The sequence below is a fragment of the Uloborus diversus genome, chromosome 6 (assembly GCF_026930045.1).
Source record: "Uloborus diversus isolate 005 chromosome 6, Udiv.v.3.1, whole genome shotgun sequence".
Lineage (NCBI taxonomy): Eukaryota > Metazoa > Arthropoda > Arachnida > Araneae > Uloboridae > Uloborus > Uloborus diversus.
In genome coordinates, this window is record NC_072736.1 from 100,891,456 (window position 1) to 100,916,389 (window position 24,934).

Consider the following 24,934-nt stretch of genomic DNA (forward strand, 5'->3'; position numbering starts at 1 on the left):
TACTAGTCTATACTTGAAATTATTGTTTGATTTCCAATTTACATTAAGGGTTTTAGACAAATTAATTCATTAACAAAAAGTCTCCTTGTTTTAGGTATTTTTAACAGTCAATAATATACTACCATTAGTGCTTTGATATCTTTTAAACTACAACCATTTGCACTTTTAAGCCATTAAGAAATTAATAGCTTAATGTTACTTTTATGAGATGGTTATAATCATGACCAGATTAAGGCTTGGGCACATGGAGCACGTCCCCAGGGCACCAAAGTTTGAGAGGCATAAAATCTGTAGCTAACATTTAAAAATGTTTGAGAAGTTTCAATGTTTGAGTAGTCACTATAACAAGATGTAAGCCGACGCATCAGCTCAAGATCAGCCATTTTGGGATTGGAGGGCATGTTTGAGTGGTTGTCTTTTCTGGCAAGATATTGCATTTGGTGATTTTTTTACTGTGAGCAATCATTAGCGGCACACACATGAATTGTTTATTAAATAAAATATTATTTTCGGTAAAACCCAAAACTTTGTTCTGGTAACTCTAGCTCTGCAGCAATGAAAAATCTGATCCAAAATGGCTAATCCTAAGTTGATACGTCGACCTATATATATATATATATATATATATATATATATATAGCGGCTCTAGCAAGATGTAGACATTAAATCCAGTAAAAAACATTTTTTACATATACCAAACATTCCAGGATTAACACTATATTTACACAATTATTACATTTAAAAAGTATAAAATAGATACTTCTGATATTACATCTTTTTACAATAGGACAATCTTGTCCTATGAATTTAAGAAATCCCCACATATTATTAAAAATCTCTTTTGCACTCCACCTTTTGTTGCTAAATTTTTTAATGCCATGCCTCCCAGATTTTTATCTTTTAATGTTAGAAGCTATGGATGAAATAGAATTACCTTTTCATTTTTTCTTCGACTAACAATTCTATCAAGACCATTGAAAGCTCCTGATGCAACAAATAGTATGTTTGTGGTATCTACGACAACCGTTTCACCACGTAATTTTCTTGAATTCCTTTCTGGAACACTGACTAAAGTTCCTTCAAGCATTTTTAACATTCCCTAGGAAAAAAAAACATTATTAAGAGGGGAAACATCACTTATATAGAAACTTTTTATGAATTCAAAGTTGTACAAAGTAAAAAAAATATTATTAAGAGCGGGGGGGGGGGGGGGGCACCTCTTACATACAAACTTATCATGCATTAAAAGTTGTATTTTTTCACAAATACTTAATACATTATAGTTATTAGAAAATATACTAGAATTACTTCTTTAACTGAAAGAAAATTTCATTTTTTAATCACTATAAAACATAAACTATGCAACTAAATTTATAGTAGTATGTTTTAAAAAAATGTTTACTATAGGGTCATTCTCCAGAAAATGTAACTTTTGAACCCAAATATTTTTCAATTTCAAAGCCTTATGTTTTCTTTTTTCATTCTTACACAAAAGTATTACCTACTAAAAGTAACCATAAACAATGGCCCAGCTAAGTTCCAATTATTTTACTCATAAATAAAAAATTTTTTAAAAATGCCTTGTTCACAGAAATAAAAAAAAAGAAAAAAAACTTTTAATATTTAAAAATGAGGCCAATTTAATATCAAAGTAGTAATTTTGTTAATTGTGCAAACAATCAGATATTTTAATGATGAGTGGGAACGTAAAACGCTAATAAATGGACTTTCTCACTTAGACTATAATTCCAGGCTTAGAAGGCTAAAAATGTACAGTCTTGAGCAAAGAAGAGACCGAGGGGACATGATTCAGTTGTTTAAATTTATTAAAATGAAAGATGTTACGGGGCTGAAGTTTAGCACTGAAAACAGGACAAGGGGTCATTGTTTTAAGCTATTTAAATCTCAGGCTAACATGGATGTTAGGAAAAATTATTATTTTAACAGGGTAGTGGAACCTTGGAACAGTTTACCAGAAGAGGTGGTAATGAGCAAGGGAGTAGATAGTTTTAAGAGGGCCACTGATCTTCACGGGGGATTGTAAATTGACTAGGACCAGTCTAGCTGGGCCCAGAGCCTGTTGCTGGTCGTCACTTTTGTATTTATAATATTAAGCTCTCTTAGTTAAAGTACAAATCTATGTTACAAAATAGTATTTAGTAAATTTGAGGATATACTGGCAATTTATAATTTTGGTAGAATGCCTATTATTGATGTATTTCCCCTCCATCATTTATTTTTACCTCAGAAATAATGATATTGAAAAGGTCAGTCACAAAGGTGAGGAATTTTCCATTTATATAGGCCTAATAGATACATTTTTAAGGGATTTTTTTTTCTTCCTTGCTACAATCTACACATGCTAAGCATATGAAAAGTATGTTCACTTATTTTTTTGCATTAATTTACATCCCTGAAATTCAAGTTCACAGAGGTAAGAAGTTAGAATAATCACACTTAGTTTTTAAAGCAAAATCTATCTTCTTGTTTTTCCACAAAAATCTCACAACTTCAACTATGGCTAAAAATAAACAAGGGGGTTCCTTTGTATCATGGAAAATAAAATTTGATGTCATTTCTGCCATGTATGTTAATGAGGAATGGCATTTTGTGTTTAGGAAACGGAAGTAAGAATTTATTGCGTGGCACAACTTCTTGTTCTACTAAAACAAACTAAAACACAACATTAAAAAATGAAATATACTTAAACAATTAGTATTTGAGACACTTGTGAAAGGAATAATAAATAAATAAGTATATACTTTTAATTAAACAAGTTATTAAGCAACATAAACAGTCATGCCAGGTGTGTGACATGCCACGGAGGTGAGAATTCACATGTTGTGAACCAAAAATATACTAAAACAAAAATTATTATAAAAAAAAATGTTAGCAGGTTTAAATAGATATATTTTTGATGAAATTAAAAAGCATTGCTAAATCAATTGTGTCTCAAAGTTTATACTGTAAAAGCCGTATGACAGAAAAGTTACACTTTTTGAAGAGTGACCCTATTACAGAACAAACTCAAATTGTCTGTAAGATAATTTTAAAATTAAGAATTTTTTAAATACTTTTTACATTCATTAGATTATTTACAATTTAAAAAATTAAAAGAATTTTCAAAATTTTTCTTAATTATAAAACTTATTCAAACCTCATTAAGTTACTCATGTCCAAAATTATTTTTATGCATGGGGGGGGGGGAGGGGGGGGGTGATGATGATCTTTTTCCAAAAGACAACCTAGTTGGTAAATTAGTATGATCGAATTAAGATTGATAAATAGATTCTAGACTTTTTTTTTTTTTTGCACTAAATATGCATGAAACGTACGTAACCCCTGAACAATGAATACACAATTGAATTCACAAAGAAAAATTCCTTTTCTATAGCTGTCTTTCTATGCACTGAAGGGATTCCTAATGAAATAAACTCATACCTGCAAATTTAATTGCAAAATTGTATTTTAAAATTTTACATGTGTTTCTTCAAAAATCTGTCAAAAAGTTTAGAGAATAAATTTTTTATGTGCTGACCTGCTGAACACCTTCTCCACCAACATCACGTAACTGATGAATCCCAGGTACAGCACCAATTTTGTCAACTTCATCAAGAAAAACGATACCTAATAAAGTAATTATTTGAAGAATTTTAGACTCAATTTGACAAAAGCACTGCAAAACAAAATAGGTTCTTATTACTTTGAAGCAAAATTTTGTACATTAGGAATAGCCAATAGAAAAACGGTCATGCAAATTACTTTCATAAGAAACTCATGAAAAATTTGTTCTCATGTACCAAGTTAACAGGAGTTCAGATGCAAAACATTCCATTAAAAAAGCAACAATAACCAAAAAAAGGCCAGATTTTTATTTTAAAGTCATCTCAATATTTAAAATCCATAAGATTTTAAAAAAATGTTAATGATTATGGGGCCAAATCTGTTCAGAAAACCTTTGCTCAAAACTTTCTTTGTTCACCTATCTACAAATAAGCATTAGTTCTGCTTTGAACAATACTTGCTTCCCAGTGAGAAACATTCGAGTTCAACAACATGAATTCAAAGATCCCTTGTTTTAAGTGTAATTTTTCTAATAACAGCCAAAATGTTTGTTTGTTTTTTCCTGATAGCGGTGAAAAAAATCTTTAAAATAATGTTTTACTTGCGAAGTTGATGAAGTATAATGGTTCCCTTTTTGATTTAAATGTAACAACACAATTGCAGTTCAGAATCTTGCCCTTAAGAAGTTAAGATTTTTTCATGGACATTTAGATCAGAACTCTGTTGAAGAAAATAAGTCATCAAAATGACATTTTTTGGTCCATGGAGGTTTGAACTCATGGCCTTCACATTATTTGCATGATGCTTTAACTAACTGGACCAATGGGCCTCCACTTTGAGAAGCTATACATTAAAGCAGTGTGCATTAAAAGACAAAATAAAACTGTTTTTCCCCCGACAAGACAGCCACAATGTGAGTGTCTTCATGGACACTAAGCTGATTGATGATGCATCAAACTACTTTATCTAAGTGTCAAAAAATTTAAAAAAAAAAAAGCCCACACTAAATAATTCAATTAACCTTTCCTTTTCTTATAAGTTGAGCTTTCTTATTCTGCTTTTTTAATAGTAATGTAGTGCTTTCTTCTAAATGTGAAAGGCACAATATACTAGTTTTTTGCACTTTTTTTCAACAAATTATAAATAAACAAAGCATACAATGAATAATAATAATAAAAGATTTTATTTAAAAAAAAGTTTATAAATTGATGATTTGAATGGGAAAAAAGCATAGAAAACTGTCTCATTTGCAAAGTTCAAAAACTTTCAAGAGTCTAAAATTCCAAATTCAATGCTTGCTTAAATTCAGCCTGGAAATTATTTTTTATAAAACAAATTTATTTAATTTAGAAAAAAATATTTTAATTAAAAATTACCTTAAAAATTCACAATGCTAGAGTTTGAAGACACCACCTAGTAATGGTTTGAAAAAATTGGCCAAAGAGGTAAAATATTTCAATTATGCAAGTACAAGGCAGATGTCTCATCAAACAGGTGATATCCTCAGTAAGTGAGTAGGTCTTGGTTTCACTTCTTTCAGCCACCATTAACCTTAACGAGAGACTGCAGTGTTTCCTATAGTTCATTTTAATTGTAAGTTACGATAATTCAAATTTATTTTACCTGCGTATGGGCCATTAAACTCAACTTAGTGGTGCAACAGCCCAGAAGGGCCAAGGTCTACTGTGTCCTGCTTAGTTTCATGACCAAGGCATCTGGTTTGCAAGCCAGATGTTCCGCTTCGGTGGTCAGCCAAATGCAGAACTCCCAGGGTTTAATCCCTAAGCACACTTGGTACTCATTTTATCAACTCACTGAAAGGTTGAAAAACTAGAGTTGAAAAAACAAATCAAAGACTGCATCACTATTTTATTTCTCCAGTTTCAATCGTTACTAGTTAGGCAATCCACAGCATTATATTTTGAGTCAATAATATTATTTCTTCCACAGTAAATATAAATAAATAAGTTAACATCTTATTGGTCAGAACTGAATATTAGAGAAAAAAAAAAGGCTGAGGGATAAAAACCACAGCATTTTAACAACTTACAATTTAAGCTTACTGACTTTTTGAATTTTTCAAATACAACTTTGAATAGCAGCAAATGATTTACCCTGCTGAGCTTTATCAATATTATAATTAGCATCTTGGAGAAGTTTTGCTATCACAGATTCAATGTCTTCACCAACATAGCCTGCTTGAGTTAAAGTTGTGCAATCACAAATGGCAAAAGGAACATCCAAACAGCGAGCAATTGTTTGAGCAAGCAACGTTTTTCCTGAAAAAAGGAATAGACAAAGAAAAGGTTTAAAAAGTGAAACAAAACAATTAAAAATGTTTAAAAAGTAGGTGGGAAATAATAAGAAATAAATAAAGCATCTAGTATGAAAAAACTAAACAGCAGTTTCCATTAAAATAACATATAAACAAAGCCATTTAAACAGGGCTGTTAAGGTTTTCAATAGAGATGTTTGGTTTTTGAGATTTTGTTTGAAATCCTTAAGTACTGAGCTTTACTGATGAAAACCATCAATTTATTAAATCTTTTACAGATAAAACTTAACATTTTGACTAGAATATATTTTTTTGGCTAGGCAATCTGGAATGGAACTTTCTTTCATCCATTTGCTGTGATTATAAAAAATTATTGCATTGGGGAAAAAACAAGAAAAACAAAAAAAAAAAGAAAAGAAAAACCTTCTCTGCTCTAAATCTGGATGTCATTTCTTGTTCTATATGTATAACTGTACCAAAATATAAAAAAACTTTTTTCTTTTTTTTTTTGTAGTGGATGGTTTTTACAATATTTAAAAAAAAAAAGTTCAAAGTGATCAATTTTAGTATTTATCATCATGTATATTTCTTTTTACTCAATAATTTTTAAGAATAAAAAATGACTTGCATCTGCAATGATAGTAGCAATAACAAAAAAGTGCCTAAAGAATGAGTTAAAGTGCTTATAAAATTAAACTGTGCGGCAAAAAAACCCCTTCAAAATGCTTTTGACATTTTGTCAGCTGATTCTTATGTAAAATGACCCCCTGAATCCGAATATGACCTCCGTTTTCCTTCTATATGTACCATTTTTTTTAAAGGTCTACCAAGTTTTTTTCAATTTTCCTTAGTTTTATAGCAATTATTATTATTATTATTATTTTTTTTTTTTTTTTTTTGGAGGTTTAAAGAAGCTTTATATTAACTGCTAACATAGTTTGGGTGGGCAAGAGAGGTTCAAAGTTCAAGATCATGGACACTGATAGCAAAAGAAGAGACTTGGGGGGGGGGGGTTATACCCCCTCCCCCCAGATATTAGAAAAATCAAGAAAAATGATCTTTTTATTCTGCTTTTTCAAAAAAGATGTTTTTTTATGAAAAATTCAGTGCAGAGTAAGAGAATAAAACTTGCTTCTAATGACTCCCATGTCCAAAATAATTTTTGTGATGTAAAAAAAAAAACTATCGTGAATGTCGCACATTGCATTCGAGTTAAATTGCAAGTCTTCATTCAAAAAGATACTCTTGTGGCTGATTCTTATGTAAAATGACCCCTTGTTTCTAAATACGACCACCTTCCCTCCCATCACATTCCCCTTTACAATATTGGGTGGTGGTTATCCCCCCCCCCCCCCGAATCATCTTCCCAAGTCTCCCTTTTTGTTATCAGTGCTCATGCTTTTGAACATTGAGCCTTTCTTGCCCTCTAAAACAATGTTAGCGGTTAATATAATGCTCCTTTCTCCCCCAAAGGAAAATAAAAGATCTAAAATTAAAGAAAAGTTTTTTAAAAAAGGAGAGGGGGCTTTGGTACAAAAATTGTTACATGTAGGGGGAAAACGGAGATTATATTCGGATTCAGGGGCTCAATTTGCAGAAGAATCAGCTGGAATAGCCTCACAAACTCAAGAGTTTTTTTGCTGCGCAGTGTGGGGGGGGGGGGGGGTCCGTGGCGGATACAAGGGGCAAACCCGCAACAGTATTTGAATGTTTGCTTGAAAAATAAAAACTTGAACAAAAAGGATACAAGGAGGGGGACCATAGGGGTCATAAACCCCCCTCCCCATCAAAATCTGCGATAATACTTTGTAATCTGTTCTAAGGTTCTTGTATTTGAGTAGTGAAAATGACTGCTTGAAAAAAAAAAAAAAAAAAGAAAGAAAAGCCGGATGGAAACCATAATAAGAAACAGTAAATAGTTCTCGATTTTTTTTTTGGGGGGGGGGGGGATCACTGTCACTTTTCTATTTATAGCATATGTATTTAAAATACGTAGACAGTAAAATAGCTTTTCTGGAGACAGTTCGTCTGCGGCGATGGGTTCAGGAGCCAGTATAATGAAAAGTAACAAAGAAGTGTCTGACGCCCAATCCCTTTTTTTGCAACAAATTCAATCAATGACAGTTATTGTAAAACTATATCCAAATCTACAGGCATGGCTTCAATTGAAAAAACATTTGAATGTGTTAATGTTTTTTCTTTTAAATGTAAAGTCTCTCTGTAGATTATAATTTCTTTCTGTTGTAATTTTTAGATAGTTTTGTCTTTAGTCACACTGAGTTTATTTTCAAATGTGCTGCAAATAGATTAAAAGTTTAAATTGATGTTTTGGATATAGTATCGTGCAAAAATGGTTCCCAAATGTTTTCGACTCACGGCACCCTTTGACGACCTATAATAAAAACAAGGAAGCTTTCGGGTGACAAAGCAGTGTAGTCTCTTTTTTTTGGACTGTTGAAAAAACAAATGAACACAAAAGTTATGGAAACATATCTAGAGTTCCTGTATCAGACTCTGAGGCTGAGACGTCTTCGTCAACCTCCAATTTTCCACAATTGGATTTAATCAGCCAGTGAGTAATTTATCAAGTCCGCATTATATTTATGGTATATTTAATTCTTAATTAGATTTTTGCCGCATTTTTTCTATTATTTTAAGTGATGTTTTACTATTATTTTAAATTATGTTAATTTTCTGCATACAAGATGGATGTGTCGAGTATCATGCAAATTTCTAATCTGAGATGGATATGTTTCTATTATTATGCAAATATTGAATCAACCAGGGGTTTTGTGATCCAAAATTTCCAAAAACTTTTGAGCTGTCATTTCCGAAAATTTTAGGCTTTTACATTCTAAAACTAAAAAATTATTTTAAAAGAAAACTTTTAAAATGATTTTTATGAATGATTTTGATGATTTTTGTAAGCATATTTGAAGAGCTTTTATGATTTCAATGATTTTTGTTTGTATACTTGGAGAGTTTTTAAGGGGGGGGGAGGTCGTAAAAGAAATTTTTTGTACGTAAGACTACGTTCTTGAGTATGACCCTCCCTTCTAAAATGAAATCCTGTATACGCCCTTGGTGGGGGGTGCCCTTCAAGTTTTCCTTTTTGCTACTTATGCACAAGATTTTGAGCTTTGCACATCTCTAGTCATTCAGGAATAATGTTTACGGTTATTGTAACATGCTCTTTTCCCCCACCAAATTAAAAAAAAAAAGATCTGAATCAGAGGAGGGGGGGGAGGTTCTAAAAAGGGGGCATGATGGGGGGGAAAGATGGTCGTATTTGGAAAAAAGGGGTCATTTAAAATAAGAATCAGCCAGAAGAATGTCTTTGTGAATGAAGACCTGCGATTCAACTCATATGCAACGAGCGACTTTCACATGATAGTTTTTTTTTTTACATCGTAAAAACTTTTTTGGACATGGGAGTCATAGAAGCAAGTCTTATACTCTCATTCTGCACCAAAAATGTTTTTTGCAAACATCTTTTTTATAAAAGCAGAATAAAAAGATAATTTTTTGCGATTTTTCTAATATTTTTGGGGGGTATACCCCCCCCCCCCCAAGTCCCCCTTTTGCTATCGGTGTCAATGATCTTGAACTTTGAACCACTCTTGCCCCATGTTAGCTATGTTAGCAGTTAATATAAAGCTCCTTTAACCTCAAAAAAAAAAAAAAAAAAAACTGCTCTGAAACTAAGGAAAATTGAAAAAAACTTGGGGGGCCTTTAAAAAAAAAATTGGTACGTATAGAGGGAAAACGGAGGTCACATTCGGATTCACAAGGTCATTTTACATAAGAATCAGCTGACAAAATGTTAGAAGCATTTTCAAAGGTTTTTTTTTTTTTTTTTGCCGCACAATGTTATTAGTTACACAATGTTCAGTTTTTTTTTTTTTTTTTGGCCCAGCCAAACATTGGAATTTTATCCACCCAATCTTGGGTTTTGCAAAAAAATCATGATGGCAGTCCTGAACTAAATGCTAACAGTTTGTTAGTCATGTGTTTTTATGAAATTAAGGATTTTTTAAGTAAATAAACATATTTGCTTAGCTGGATGATACATTATAACCATAACAGGCAAGAATGGTTAGTGGAGTTTTAGTAGTATGCTGAGGTGGAAAATCTAAATTTCATTTTTGTATCTGCTTTGTTTCAAATCAGTAAAAATGTGTAATTATCACTTTTGCATCAGGTCTACACACTATGTTGTAACAGCCTTCAGCTTTAGATTAAGACAATTCACAATTTTGTAGCACACACAAAAAGGTTGTATTCAAGAGGAGAAAAACATTTATAGGGAGGTGAAAAATTGCATTAGTGGGATTAAGCATAGTGTTTTTATAAAATAAAACACAGATTTAAATACGAAATAACAGTGAGTCATTGTCCAACCTGCCCTATGAAGAGGATGGCACATTATTCCCTGCCTAAGAATCACAGGCTATGCCTCTGCTAAAAGCAGTTAAAACTGACTTCTTTTTGGCTTTCAGTGGTAAAACCTGAAGTTAACTTTTAATTCATTTTTGTTTGCTGAACATTTCTGAATATTAAAATTGCTATTTTCGTTGCAGTTATACTAATTTTGCCCTTTTGCATCAGAATGTATCTAATTATGAAACTTGGTGCCATCTGGCACAGATTTTCCACCCTGAGTATGTAGAAGATGAAATAAAAATCATAAATCAAAGTTCGAAAATTCAAATTATCATTAGCAAATAATCAAACAAAACATTAAGAAAGATATTTATGAGAAATACCATATTTAGACCAGATCAAACTTACCAGATCCTGTTGGCCCTAACAATAATATATTACTTTTTTTCTAGCCTTAAATCATGAGTAGCTGCATCTAATATGTCAGATCCTCGATTACTTTTAGTGTCACTATCTTGATTAACTTGTTGTTGAAAACTAACTCCAAGAGCATTGCTATGGGATATACCGGATATATGAAGAAGATCTGAAATAAATATATGAAAGTAAATTTTAAAGCTCCCAATCGCACTATTACTACAATTAACACAAAAACTATGTCATTAAACACTAGATAAATAGTTAGCTTGATTACATTTGTACACAAGCCTATAAATAAAAAAGCATGACAATTTAATGTGATTTCCCTATTATTGGCATTTTTAATGTGATTCAATAGTTGATTCTCTAAATATCACAAACAGTGGCCAAATTGAAACAGATTTTTAAAAAAAAATGCCAAATTTGTCGCTAAGTTGGCGACAAACCTTGGCAACCAAAAGACTGGCAATATATTGCCAAGGTCGATAGGGACTACCATTTTAGGGGGGAGTCATGCTGAAGATTGAGCCCCCCCTCCACCCCACTATGAACAAACCCACAGTTTTGGGCACAAAAAATTTCAGAAACTGCTTAGATGTCAATAAAAAATACCAAATTGGCCTGGAATAAAGCACCAAATAGGACATAAATGTTGCTAATTAATTTCATAAGCAAAGAAGAGAAGTAGTACTTCAAACACTTACTTTTAAAAATAATAATAAATTGAAAATATTACTGAAAGCTTTTACAGTTTATTCATAATGTGTTTGAAGACAATGTGGATGGATAATATTGACGACGGTTTTAGGGAGCATTACCACTATGACCCTCCCCTTGTATCCCCCTTGCTAACGAGGCACTCTAACTGACATTTTAGGTGTTCATATAACTTTCAGAAATTTTATTGGGTGAGTGCAAAAGTTCGTGCGGAGTTTGTGAAAGAAAGTCATACAGTGATTAGGCAAGCAAAACTCTTTATTCAATCAATGATATATTCTCATCGTTGTCTATAATCTTCTTCCAACGTTCTGGCAGCATACGGATGCCCCGATCATAAAAACTGCGTGGTTTAGATTCGAAGAACGAAGACACGACGTTTTGTAAGGCATTCAAAGAGTCAAATTTTTTTCCATTTAAATGATTTTGCAATGACCGGAATAAGTGATAATCTGATGGTGCGATATCAGGAGAATATGGTGGATGAGTTAGGACATCCCATTTCAGGCTGTTCAGTTTGCGTAGCGTCTGTCTTGAAACGTGTGGTCTAGCGTTATCTTGATGAAAGACTACGCTTTGCGCTTTGACAAACTCGGACATTTCTGTTTGATTTCTCGGTTCAGATTAGTTAATTGACGACAGTACTTGTCCGAATCAATCAATAGGCCGGCGGGGAGAAACTCAAAATAAATTATACCCTTGCAATCCCACCAAACACAGAGCATCAGCTTCATCGGGTGCAAACTGGCCTTTGCCATTGCGTCACCAAGTTCACCTGCCTGTTTTCATGTGCGTTTGCGCTGAACGTTGTTGTACAGGACCCATTTTTCATCGCCCGTCACTAATCGATCCAAAAACGGCTCGTTTTTGAGCCGCCCGAGTAAAGATACGGCAGCAGAAATTCGCTGAATTTTGTTGCTCTCGGTCAACAAATGGGGCACCCATATATCGAGCTTTAAATCAAATCCAATTTTTTTTTAAATGCCCAAAAGCGGTTGATCGGTCAACGTTAAGTGCTGTAGCAACTTCCTCTGTTGAAATTCGCGGAGTATTCTGAACTAAAGAACGCAAAACGACCACATCAATGTCGGAAGGTCGACCTGAGCGTGGCTCGTCTTCTAGCTTAAAATCTCCGCAACGAAATTTTGCGAACCATTTTTCCACAGTTCATTTAGCTGGTGCTTGATCTTGATAAACGTCTTGAATGTTTTTTACGGCTGCTGCAACGTTTATTCCCTTCCGAAACTCGTAAAGCATAACATGGCGTAAATGCACTTTATCAACACTCATTTTAAAAAGTAATATTTCTCGAAGCAGTTTGTATCTGCACAAATTATTTTGATTGGAATGAAAGCTGCACATGTCACCTTTCCAACGATCTGACTTACGTAGATAGTGGTATTAATGACAACACATTACGCCCGTTCTAACGCCATCTATTGCAACTCCGCACGAACTTTTGCACTCACCCAATACAACTCCTTCTTAATTTAAACTTTTAACATACATGTACACTTGATTCTAAACCTCGCTTGTCATAAGACTTTGGAATAAACATCAACATATTTTATTAACATAGAAAACACAGAATGCTTTTTAACAAATCAACTTATTTAATAACAGGGTTCATGAATTTCTTTTCTTTTTTGATTTAAAAAAATAATAAAATAAGCCGGGATTTTTTTTATTTAAATCAGATTTTTTTATTTTTTTTTAAAATGTTCAAAACTTGTGATATTAATTACTTTACATTTGAGGCAGTGAGAAGCAAAGGGATGCAAGTGGACATTTTCAAGTATTGAGTAAAATGCGTTTAAAGATTAGCTCCTAGGTAGGCTTTCATTGAATTTTTTTTCTAAATCATGCTGTATAGCAGCAACTACCAGGGCTACTAGTACCATCTCTTGCCCCAAGACAGAGGAGAGGTTCACCTATCATGTGTACTGGTTATCTCCAAATTTTTAACATTGCCACTTACATCCCTTTGCTCCTCACTGCCTCATTTATAAACATAACATATTTCATACAATAGATGAATTTATTCAACTTACTTTTAAAATTAAGATAAGTTCTCTAACTATTCATATTTTATGATTTATAAATATGTTATAATGCTTAGGTAATATGTATTTTTGTTTTATACTTTGCTTAAAGATAAGGTTTCCATTATCATGTACGTTTTTAGTGTAAAATAATGTGTTGAACAATTACTTTTCTGAACTATATTAGTCATGGTGTGTAAGAAAAACTAAAAAAAAATTATTTTGTTCTAAACTGTAGTTTTGGAGTAAAAGCAATAGAGTGAAAATCTATTACACACACACAGAAAGAGGAATCTATGTAGAAGCCTGTTGAAGTTAAGATAGTATAGCGCAGTACAGCTAAATTTAGAGCAATATGTTCCAAAAATACAAAATTAATTTATAAAAGTAAAATCAACTGAATTTAATTAATGATTTTGTTAAAAAAATCACTTAATTCAAATAAATTGATTTATATCAATGATTTTTTAAAGAAATCACTTGATTTAAATCATGGTTTTAATCACGATTTAAATCAACAAACCCTGTTTAACAATAACAAAATAAAAAAAAATACAGAATTTTTTTCTAACAATAGTATGCTATTTTATGAGTAACTAATTCAACAAGACATACAAAGATAACAAAACTCAATCAAATTACCTCTTGGTGTAAAGCCCTGAGCTTGATTATCAGCCATTGCACTTTCTTGTCGAGTAACAGAGCTTGTGTGAGGCATATTGTTGTAAATCCTTTTATAATGATTATATACAGCAACAGAAAGGACTTTTTTTGCATAATCTTGTCCAACAACATGTTTGTTTAAATATTCAAATATCTGGAAGAGAAAAAAATGTATGAGATTTTTACAATTTTGTTCCTGTACAGCACCACTGCAATGCCCATTAAATTGCAAAAAATTTAAAGTAAATGCAAAGATAATTTAGTTTAATTACACCTTAATGTTCAAACAAAATTTTGCATTTTAAAAATTGACATTTAATACAATTTAAACTGCATAATTTTAGAAAAACTATAACTTTTCTTCGGAATTCTCTTGAGTTCAAAAAACCTTTTTGAACAGTTATGTTTGATTACCATATTTTTCTGCACATAACTTGCGGATTATGTTATACAGAGTAAAGTTAATGAGGTGCGGATTATACGCTGCTGCGGGTTATCAGTGATTTTTTCCTCTTAACACCAAGGCATTGAACCTCAATATAAACAGCAGGATTCTCCAAGATCGGTAACCTGCCTGTATGTTGTTTATTTTACATAGCTTGAATGTTCTTCTTACGCAATTCAGGCTGTGTAAAATAAACAACATACAGGCTTCTTCCTTTTTAAGGAAGAAGCCTTCATTTGCACAAAACTGTTTGCTCCTTTTTTTTGACTCTTTGTCTTCAAGTAATAAGCGTACTATAATGACAATTTTGGAAAGAAATCATTATTTTTTATACTAGTTTTGAATGTTAATTAAAAGTTATTACGTCTTCCCATTTTTAATTTAGTTGCTAAAATTGAATGTAAAATCAAAACTTCGTTTTTTTTTGCATCCTATTATCCGTGGATCATGAGAGGATTTTTTTTTCAGTCCAATTTTAGGACCTGCGGATTATACACTGCGGCGGATATTGTACAGGAAAATAGGGTAAGCAAACACAAAGTATCTCACAATGCAAAGTGATTCATATGTGACTGTGAGACTGGCTTTAAGTGGAAGCTGAACCGCTAGGACAAAAAACTGAAGGCAGTGTGCTCTATCCACAGCATGAGCTACTATTGTTTTTTGTTGAACAACAAAAATTAAGCACAAAGATAGCACCAGGATGTTCTTATTGAATATGGACATGTACTTCAGCTTACCTTGATTCAGTTTTAATAAAATATAACTCAATACTTGAATGTTGTTACTAACTTATAAAGTTGACATTCAGGATTTTATCACAATCAAGCTAATCATAAGGTGTAGGGAAAAAAATAAGAAACATCATAAATTTAAAACTTGTAAAAAAACATTTTTCCATTTCAAGTAAAGTAAGTATTGTACCATAAAAAAAGAAGAAAACAAAGGAAAAAAAAAACAATGACTTTCTAAACAATTTACATTTGTCAAGAGCAGATACCGACAAAAATTGTAAAATCTTTGGTGCTAGAAAAAAAATTTAGGCACCAGCGAACAGATTTTAAACCATATTTCTCAGATTTTATAAGAAAATTCAGTGCAAAATGACTTTTGAAACACTCTTGTTCTAAAGAACTAGTTGCCAAGAAATGTTTTTCAGTTGCTTGGATGCACAGGATTCGTTGGACCCTGGTCATGAGCATGACAAATTTTTTTTTTCAAGGTTATAATATTGAAAAATAATACCTTATAGATAATCTTTTAAAGCATAAATTTTAATGAGTTTATTCTATTTTTAATGGAAGAGATCTTACATATGTCTTTTTCAACATTTATGTGACAACAAACAAAATAAGGATCAGCAAACCTTTTTTGGGGGAGGTGGAGGCCTCCTCTGAATATTTATCCTTTCTCCAGAGGTCTGATAACGACTTTCTTTCACGGTTTTTTTCGAATCAGCATCAGATAGAATTATGAAAAAATGCTGACAATTGTCACACTTCACAAACCTACTGGATGCTATGAAGAGAAATAGAATTAATTTATGTCACAAAGAGGAAGGGGGAAAATAGTCCTGTATTGAGCTAATTTAAAAAGATATGCTTAGAAATTATCATTATGCAAAAGATAAGCATCAGAGGCAAATCCAGGATTTTTTTCTCACTACCTATTTTTGTGAAAGTATTGCATCAATATTCTATTTTTCTAAAAGTGTTTTTTATCAGCATTGATTTTGTAACCTTTTAAAGACACATTCTTATTTTTGTTTCAGAAAGTTAGAGCAATTTAAACGCTTGTTAAAAAAGTCCAAATGTTATTTACTATTATTTCTAACATTTTCTTTTTTTGGGGGGGGGGGGGGGGGGGAGCCTAAGAGGTAGGGAAAATACCATTGCATCTCAGCTCAATAGGCTTTGTACTGTGTACAATTCAGAAAATCATCATCCCCGAAAACTGACGTTAAAAGATTGCGTGAATGCAATTTGGCAAAAAAGAGCTAAAAATGAGTTTAATACTATGAAAAAGATGTTACCTAAGCGATGGTTCATATAAATCATCTTAGCAATTTATTTTATGAGCAAACTGCTTTAAACAGAAAAATAAGTTTTCTATTTTTAAATAGATTTTTGTGAAACTTGATTTTTTAATATTGATTCTAGAATATGCCGAATTTCAAAGTTAGTTTTGTGAAGCTGCTGATTTTATAACTTGATTTTTGTGAAAGTACCAATTTAAAATAAGATTTTTTTGAAGGTATCGAAAAAGAGGAGTAATATCAGCTTGTATTGGGCCCTGCTCATTATTTATAAACATGAAGATAAATCTAACTGATTAAATGTGGCTTGAAACACAAACGCACACACACAATAATAATAATAAAAAATAAATAATTAGGACTTTTGAAGCATTTAAAAACTTTAATATCCAGCATTGTTTAAGGTTTTGAAATGAAACAAAATATATTAAATAAATACTATCCTAAAAAGGCAGTATAGTGAAATCTGTGTATCATGATACTGTCTGTAACGATAACCTGTCTATAACAATATTTTTTTTCTGCCCCAGAAAAATGTCAGCATGAATAATCAGACTGTCTATAACGATAACCTGTCTATTATGATATTTTTTAGGTCCCAACAGTATCGTTGTAGATAGGTTTTACTGTATTACACAATCAACTTCGAAATAAAAAAAACTAGTAAAATAAATAAAGCATAAATAAAAAATGAATAAATAAATAAAGTTTGAATACCATGCATGCAAAACAGGGAAAAATGCATTGCTCTTTTACATTTTTAGATTACTAAAACTGATTTCTTGATTTTAAATTGTCATGAATGCATTATTATACTTGGAAAAATTTACCTCAAAAGCAGAAATGTTTAGCACTTACAAATGCTACATCACTTTAAAAAAAAAAAAATTCCATTTAAAAAGTAATTGTAAGAAAAATGGATCAATTTAACTGATTTAATGATAAATTAAATGAATACAGTAAATTCCTGATTATCCATGGAATAGAGTGGCACACCGCAGATAGGCAAAAACCGTGGATAATCCGAATAACAGGTAAAAAATGATAGTGTATACAATAGCTATAAAATATGAATAACAATCAATTAAATTACAGCTAAAAATGATAACATTGAATGAAAAAATACATATAAAAGGTGTTTTTTTCATTCTCATTGCTCCACAGTTTACATTCAAAGGCGAACAAGCCAGACTAGCAGTTTAACTAACACTGAATAGTGAATAGGGGAGACCGTAAGATAACCATGTTTCACATCTTACTAAGTATCAAATTAAGCGTAATACATTGTAGCGTAATGTTGGTTTGTTTAGTTGTGCAGCTCACAATAGACACAAATAAAAATGCCATTTTCACAATTGGAACATTTATCGTGCCACCACTCTTGGCTTTTACAGCTCTGGATCCATTCTTCTGTTGGAGGGTCACAAAATTCCACTTTCCAAGCATCTTAGAGCACTATTCTTTGAGTTTGATGCAACTGCATTGCCTGGCATGAATATGGGCCCACAGTAATAGACTTGGGCCTACAGGAACTTGGTCTGACTTTTTTTTTACTCCCTTTTTAGCTTCACGAGCTTATTTTTCCTGTTTTTTTTTTTTTTTTAATAATTCTTTTTTTTTTCTTCCGCTTTGCTCCTAGTTCTGACATTTCTTTGATGGGTGTGCTTGTAAGAGTATTTGAGCTTCAGTTTTTGTTTTCTCGCATTGAGTTGCTTTAGGCAATGCATTAAAATCAAAAACACTTACATGCTTCTTTGGTGCATCAGAATCAGCATTTGCCATAACTTCTGCTTTGTCTGGAGGGTTTATATGTTGGTTTTCTACTCTTAAGGTCTGAGGATTAGCACTATTATTCTCAGTTTCAGAGCCAACAACGTCATAATCCGCTAAAAACAAGAAAATTATGAGACTCGATACCTCATTCTTTAAACCCTTTATCGGCAATTCCAACTGTAGCTGCTTTGAAGTAAGCGGTGCTCAAAAGCTCATCAGTATTTTTTTTCTGTGATAGTTTGTCCTTGATGAATGACCATAAAGTTGTCACATGCTTGGCTATAGTAGGTTTTTAATGGGCAGAAAAATGACCGCATCAGGAGCTAGAGACGATGGATGTGTGAAATGGCAACCCAACCATGATAATGTTTTTTCACTGCAATATAAGATACCCTGCTAAGCTATATGAGATTTATGATAGCCAATAATCAGCAGAGCAGGAGATTCTTTGCTTCGTTTAATTCATTCAACTAGTCATTTTGTCAACTAGTTTATAAATAGCCCCTGGTTCCCCCGCTTTCGAACGATACCTCCCTTGATTCAATGCGTCTTTGAGGAGTAGCGCAAGGTCGCGTGGACAAACACACAGCGTTTACAGGAATTTAATAAAGTGGACAACATAGTTTAATCAATTCCGAAACACAGGATATAGGCAAGCTAGTCATCTTGCCCCGCGTTGCTGCCCGTCATCTTGCCCCAGACTGCCTGTTTGAATGGATTCTTCTCCATTGCCATAAAAAAGGCGATAAATTGACATTTATTTATGGTAATAGGTAGTATTTAAACTAAGTTACCCATAAATACTCAAGAGACACGATATTTCCTATATGTATATGAAGTAGAGCTTATTTACACATGCATAAAAGTTATACCGTGGCAACGGTAAACAATCAGAGCTTCAGGACTAACACAAATATGGCGATTTCAGCATCTCTATACTATTGCTGAACGAACAGCGGATAGGAAAGGCAGTAGCATGCAGTTGATGCAGTTACCTAGTTTTAAAACGGAAAAAATTGAGGCATTCGTCATCTTGCCCGGCTCGTCATCTTTCCCCGGTCTCCCTTATTATAAGACCCCTATTTCAGAGGAAAATCAGTAGCACCCCCCCTGCACTTTGGATTGATGTCATAACTTCTCCCTTATACCCCCCCCCCCCTGGTCGAAATTTCGCTAACAGAGATAAGGGATTCGTTATATCAATCTGAAGCAGAATAACACCCCTTGTTTTCCTGGTATAGGGTTGGAATTCTAGCCTTTAGTTTCCTGGAATAAGTTACGGTTATGCCAAAAATTGTGAAGGGGAGAGAATACAAATTTTATTGAACATTTGAATTGCGGACTGCAGGTGTAAAAATCAGGTTCTAACTAGTCTGATTTGGGTGGCTAGTGACAATAAGACATCTTATACCAGAATAACAGTAAGATATCCAACTGTTGCTTTGAGGCGACAATATTGTAAACATGGGCGTCGCGGCCGGGGGGGTCCCAAGGGGTCAGGACCCCCCCAATATTAGAGAACCGGACCCCCTCAATATTTGAAAATCGGACCCCCTCGATAACTGTCAAGTTGAAATTCATTATTTGGGGGGAAATTATTATTGCTTTGCCAAAAAAAAAACTTTAAACAGTTGCATAATACAGAATTTACCATGCTTAATTCATATCAAACAAAACGAAATGAACATCGAAAAATAGAAGGGAAAAAAAAGAACTGTAAATAATAACAAAATACGAAAAGTGAAATCCAATGACAAACCATTGCTCTGCTCTCTGCGCATAGCTTCATTGGAGGATGCAAGAAAGGTGACACTTTCTTCCAAGTGCAATGTCAACCATTCACAGAGTAGAGATGTGTTAGCGGGGGTAATAAATTGTTGGCAGGAAGCCATGCTTTAACTCACAAAAAATATCCTATGTCCGGGTCCCGTATTGAAAACACAAGTCGTGTCCCCGGCGTTCCCCGCTTGGAAGTGGATTCCAGCGTATTTGTTGCTATTTGGGGGAAAACAACTAGACAACTTTTTGGCTCCCTTCTTTCTTATCTCGTTTCTCGGTGCTTGCAAAGGTTCTGTTTCGAGTTTTACAGTGTTTGTATCACCAATTCGATTCAGTTTATATCGACCCCAATGTTACCCAAACAAAATGAGACACCAGACCTCTTTGGCGGTTTTTTGCAGCTGGCAAGAACACCCTGGACAAAGGATGCTAAGAAATTTAGAAAACCACTTACCTAGTCAAAGGTTAAATTTGGGGTAGAAAGGGAAAGGAGAGACGCTTCATGTGTTTAAAACTATTCAACACGTGGCTTCAAAGTACCTTACCGAAACGAGGTTTCTTAAATGTGTTTGCGGCATCTCAAATTTGACCGAAAAAGTGTTACGTTACAGGAAAAAAAAGGGGAGGAGTCTAAAAACTAAAGAGTAATTTCAAAAGTAAATCGTAAGTCAGCAGAACGACGGATACTGTGATGTCACTTCCAATTGACCAACGAAAAAAGAAGATCAAGATGACCAGAAGAAAAGACAGAAACAAAATAAGCTTCCCCTGTTGGGAAAAGTTGCGACAAAAATTAAGATAATTTCATGTGATCTTTTGATTTCCTTGAGAGTAGGTGACCCGAAGAGCGCTCCTATTTTGGTTATTATACTTGTTTTACACATTCGATTACAACTATGGAGAGGTGGCTTTAAACGGGAAAATGTAGCAAACCTTCTACATCAAATGAACCTGAGCAATTTTTATCTACTGAATCACCATCAATCTCCAGGTGTCACTACCAACATCCCACGGAATCGTCTTCAAAAAGGCAAAAAACAATGATTGGTAAGTAACATTCTGTTAAGTGTAATGCCTGCAGGGGCGCCCCGATTTTATACCATTCAGATGGGGTTACTTTTCAATTTTCTGAATGAAATTCCTAAACAGTGGCTTCCAAAAGTGTTCGTACTCTTACGATTTTCAATGAAATACGTCCCTATCCATTGGTTAAAATTAATATTTTGGAATAGGTATTTAATTATAAGATCTTTGATCTATTTTCAACAAAACTGCATGAAATTTTTTAATAACATAATAAAACTTGATTTTTAAGAAATCAATAATCAAAAAGTGCCAGAAACTTTATCTCACAATTTCATACTTTTTCGCACTCTTCTCACGTTTTCGTACTCTTTGAAAAAATATCAATATATTAGAAAAATAATCTAACTTTTTACTAAGTTTGAGCAGTATACCAACAACACCTTTTAAACGTCTGGAAACAGATTTCATTGTTCTTCCTTTTTTTTGTGCAATTTCTGAGTAAGTGTGCTTCGACACTTCGAGTCTTACTGTTTCTAGTTCGCTTTTCGTTTCAATGCCATATCGTAATCTAGCCACCAGATATCTCTAATTTTTCTTGATTAAGTTTAAATCTGGGGATTGAGGAGATATTTCTAAGATTAAGGACAATTTTTGAGGCACCAGACGCAAACGTTGAAAACCGTGTGCTTCCCATCTTTATCTTTATAAAATAAAGTTGTTCCCGATAGCCAAATTTTGGGCTAATAGTTAAAAATTGTTTTTCAAAATATTCAAATGAACAGCATGATTCACTATTTCATCAAAAAATTCCAAACTAACAAGTCCTAATGCTGATATGCACCCTCACACAAGAACACCTTCACCGTACTGATTAACTGATCCAACTAAGTTTTAAGATTAATTCCTCATTTTTTTCTTCTATTTACATTTACAACAATTTAACCCAAAATGTTCAATTCATTTTCATCTGTAAGTAAGACGTTATTCCAAAACATTTTCAGCTTATTTATCATTGATTTTGCAGCGGAAAGCGTAAGCTTTCTGTTTTTCGCAAGAACGAGAAAATTTCTGCGGGAAAAGGTCCCATTTGATCCAGCTAATCAGAGAACTTGGCGAACAATTTTAGGAGAAAATTAAGTGCGAAATTGTTCATTAAATTCTGCAGAAACTTTTACAGCACTCAAATGTGTATTTTTCATAATTTTTTTAACAGTAAATCTCCGATCACGCTTTGTTAGCTTTGCCGGTTGACTTTTTCTAACCTTGCTTTTGATCTGATTCCGTTCTCAAAATATTTTATTAAGCACTTTACTATAGAATGGTATACATTAACTAATTTAGAGACATTTCAAACCAATTTACCACTACTGTGAAAGGGGGAAAATCAAATTTCGAATGCTCTTTTTTGCTTTTTCATGAATACCAGTCATTTGAAAATAATAAGCAGAATATTAGGGAATAAATGCACAAAAAATTCAAGCGAAATGACTTTATAGTGTCAACACAATGCAAAAATAATTTTAAAAAATGACCTATGGCAATTTTAATTATGAATTTATTCCAAAATATTTCAGCGTACGGTGACTTTTGTGGCGTAGTGTTTCTCTATCTCTTTGTTTTTTGACAAATTTCAAAAATAAAATCAGGTATGTGAAAAAAAAATGGACTTCATATTCGAATTTAGTTTTACTAAAAAATTTCAAGGTGTATGAACACTTTTGGGAGCCATTGTACATTTAATGAGAGTATCTTTTTAAGAGGCCGCATCAGACAGATTCCCGGTTTTCGAATCCCTATGTTAACCTACGGGGCAGAATGTCTTCTCATTCTTGCGATAGCTCATCGGGAAATTGAGATTTTCAAACTTTTCTTTTTTTGACTTAATCTGTGACGACTATAGAGTGCTTCTATTTTTGCGGTTTTTCATTAAAATAATTCAAAATTTTTTTATACAAACTTGAAGTTGAACATTGAGAAAAGGTGAATTTTTGACGAACCAGGAGGAGTATTCGGATTTTTAAAAAAATAGAAGCATAGCGTATAATCTCGGCTTTCTAAAGATGTTAAAATATTTTCGATAGCTTTAATAGAACAACAGTAATCAAATCAATGGTGAGCCTATTCCAATTCACAAACTAAAAATTTCCATCCCCCTTTACGAAGGTACGAGATTCGTCTCTACGCAAGTGATTTATGGCCTTTTCGGGGAAACGGTCAGCACCCCACTTGTGGGCGTGTTTCTTCTCCACCTGCTTCTCCACAGATCGACTATCCTAAAGAGCTGTCTGGAAAGATTTTTTCCTTCGCTTGAGAATTGCGAGGAAAAAACCTGGCAAAAATGACGCTCTTACATAAATTTAATTTTGCTTATTTTTTAATAAATATTTGCAGGTTTTTTTTTTTTTTTTTTTTTGTAAAATTATGTATATAAACACAAAATTTAAGCTTTAAAAGTATTTACATCACGATTTAAATGCAGTTGCAAATCTTCGGGGGGGGGGGGGGGGGGGGAGGAGATTGAGAGTTTACGTGCTTCTCTCGAAGGGATAAAATTAATTGAACTCACCCATTAAATAATTTTCAATTAATTTTGTCACAATGTAACTATATATTTTTTTTTAATTATCACATTATATAAAAAGGAAAGAATATTTGAATATACCTAGAAGAAAATTTGAACTTACCCTTATCACTTTTGTTTGCTTTTCGAGTATTATTGGAATTTAAGGATAGTAAGAAAAAAGATATGTAACTCAATGGTTTTAAACCCAAGGGTTATATATTATCGCGATTTGTCTATTACTTCTTTTTTCATTGAATTAGTAATTAACATTAAAAAAAATACATATGTATATGCTTACCTAGAAGAGTTATGGCGGGTCAGAAAGCAAATCATAAGTTTATGATCAGTAGCGGATTTTAGGGGTGCCCCCCCCCCCGCAAAGGGATGAATTAATTTAACTATTTTATTAATTATTTTTAATTGAATTCTTTTTTGTATTTTTTATGTAGGTTATTGGCACAAAACACACACAGCATATTTCGAATAAAAGCATTCTTGTTTGCTAAAGAAGTAATACTAGAGTCAGAGGTCCAGAACGGCAGAATACATTTAATCACTGGTTTCGAATTCTAGGGAATGTTTATCACCATTCATCTACTAATTCTTCTTTTATGGAATCAATAATTAACATTAAAAAAAAATGTGCAGGTTCGCCTAAAAAAGTCATTTGATCCAGGCAGTTATTTGCCAAATAATAGATTTCATTTTCAGCTCATAAAAAATGCAAAATGATAGAAATCACATGATGGTAGTTTCTTGGAAAAATCATGATTATTAATGGAAACGGCATGTAGAATACAATATGTTATCTCAACTGTGTCATGACTTTAAAAACAATCAGTAACTGCTTTGAAATTCACACAGAAATAGTTTCTGCATTCTTCAATAAAACTTATGTTTTATGAAGTTATGATTTTCTTACTAAAATAATATTTTGTAGTTAAAATATAAATTAATTTATAAAACTCAAATGAGAGATGGGTTTATTTAATAACATTTCCCTCAATGTTCCTAATTAAAACCGCTCATTGTATAGCATCTCGGTGATATTAAATTGGGTTTAGTATTTAATTGGCTTGAAACGTTGAAGATGTTTTCCGTCCACATTCAAAATATATTAGTGCATAATATTCCTATATTTAGAAGTAGATTCATTGACCGCAAAACCATTAAAAATAAAGTCATCAAAACTCTGTTGTTAAACATCGAAAAGGCGGGGGAGGGGATTCAATTTTCGGGTCTCCTCCAA

The 24,934-nt window shown here is 32.8% G+C and overlaps 1 protein-coding gene across 1 annotated transcript in view; it reads right to left on the reverse strand.

Annotated features, from left to right (window-relative positions):
• The window catches only part of LOC129223764 (ATP-dependent Clp protease ATP-binding subunit clpX-like, mitochondrial), a 70,790-nt gene that overhangs the window by 12,524 nt on the left and 33,332 nt on the right, over positions 1-24,934 (reverse strand). The window contains 7 exon segments of the mRNA XM_054858123.1: positions 935-1,099; positions 3,539-3,627; positions 5,679-5,843; positions 10,631-10,667; positions 10,669-10,808; positions 14,044-14,218; positions 15,876-16,027. Coding sequence (XP_054714098.1) covers positions 935-1,099; positions 3,539-3,627; positions 5,679-5,843; positions 10,631-10,667; positions 10,669-10,808; positions 14,044-14,218; positions 15,876-16,027 — 923 coding nt within the window.